General features: G+C 51.5%; 1 protein-coding gene across 1 annotated transcript; it reads left to right on the plus strand.

Moving 5' to 3' along the window:
• Positions 1-708: 708 nt before the first annotated feature.
• Positions 709-1227, plus strand: PCYB_132780 (cytochrome c oxidase subunit II precursor; the record flags this gene model as incomplete). The annotated part of the gene is made up of 1 exon (XM_004224303.1): positions 709-1227. One exon carries the CDS (start codon positions 709-711, stop codon positions 1225-1227), a length of 519 nt encoding a protein of 172 aa, XP_004224351.1.
• Positions 1228-1467: the final 240 nt, after the last annotated feature.

Genomic DNA, 1467 nt, shown 5'->3' on the forward strand with positions numbered 1-1467 from the left:
CGCGTTGAACTGAATTGTTGCGAGAAAACAGTTCGGCAGAGAAGTGTTTGCCTCTTGTGCGCCTTCAGCGTGTGAATGCGAAACGTTGGTCCTGGCATGATGCGCGCGCGCAAATGTAAGGATACATATTCGTGCGTACGTGCGTACGTGCGCCCATGCATAGGTACGTACGTGCATACACAATGTACGCGTAGCAAACAGATAAGATACACGCGCACTCACGTATGCGTTTTTTCCAAATCGCTTTGCCCCTTGGGACGAATCCCCCGGCAAAACTTCAACCTTTCGCGAAGGTGTTAAAAAGAGGGGTAGTGGAAAAGCAAAGGCTGGTCTGTACAGCATGCGAGGCAGGGGCACACTGTGCACGTATACATGATAGTAAATCACGCGTGTATGTCACATTCCCACGCAGTTATTTGAGAATCGTGCGAGGGGTGTTAGCGGCCGATTGGGAGGAGTAGCGAAGAAGAAGAAGAAGCTGAGGTTGAGGAAACGTTTCGAAGAGAGTACCCATCATAGAGCTAGAAAGAGGGGTCGCGCCGAGCCGCCATCACGACGCACTCTGTCGAGTTGCTTAATCGGCTAACCGGTCAACAGTCGCTCCACCGCCGCTCCACCGCCGCTCCACCGCCGCTCCACCGCCACTCCACCGCCGCTCCACCGCCACTCCACCGCCGCTTCACTGCCACTCCACCGCCGCCCCGCCCAATGGACGCGCTGAGGAGGGCGCTGGGGCTGCGGCGCCCAGTGGCCCACAGCGAAAACAAGCTTCTGCTGAAGAATCTGAACGAGGAAGGCACCCCCCAAGTGACGAATGTAAAGGCAGAGGATTACCCCATCCCGAAAAAGTATCTCGAAGACCCGGAGAAAATCCCCAAGTACTATGTCTTTCAGTCCAACATGGTCACAGATGAAGATTTACAGCCCGGGATGTTACGGCAGTTAGAAGTTGATAGAAGATTAACCCTCCCCACGAGGACTCATATTTCCTTTTTGGTCACAGCCACTGACGTTATTCACTCCTGGTCCATCCCTAGCCTCGGCATTAAGGCGGATGCCATTCCAGGTCGCCTACATAAAGTGACAACGTTTATATTGAGGGAGGGAGTATACTATGGGCAGTGCTCCGAAATGTGCGGCACTCTCCACGGGTTCATGCCTATCGTTGTAGAGGCAGTGTCCCCTGAGGCCTACGCCGCGCACGCGAAGAAGTACTACAGGGATTAGGGGCCTCCGCGCGTAGGCAATGAGGCAGCGCGCCGTGGCAAGGGGTTCACACGCACGTGACGTTTGCGTTTACGTTTACGTTTGCTTTGACTTCGACGTTTACGTTTACGTTTACGTTTACGTTTACGTTTACGTTTACTTTTACTTTTACTTTTACTTTTACTTTAACTTTAACGTTAACTTTAATTTTTTTTTCCTTTTTTTTTTCTTTTTTTCTTTTTTTTTCTTTTTCTTTTCTCC

This window comes from Plasmodium cynomolgi, chromosome 13 (genome assembly GCF_000321355.1).
Source record: "Plasmodium cynomolgi strain B DNA, chromosome 13, whole genome shotgun sequence".
Taxonomy (NCBI): domain Eukaryota; phylum Apicomplexa; class Aconoidasida; order Haemosporida; family Plasmodiidae; genus Plasmodium; species Plasmodium cynomolgi.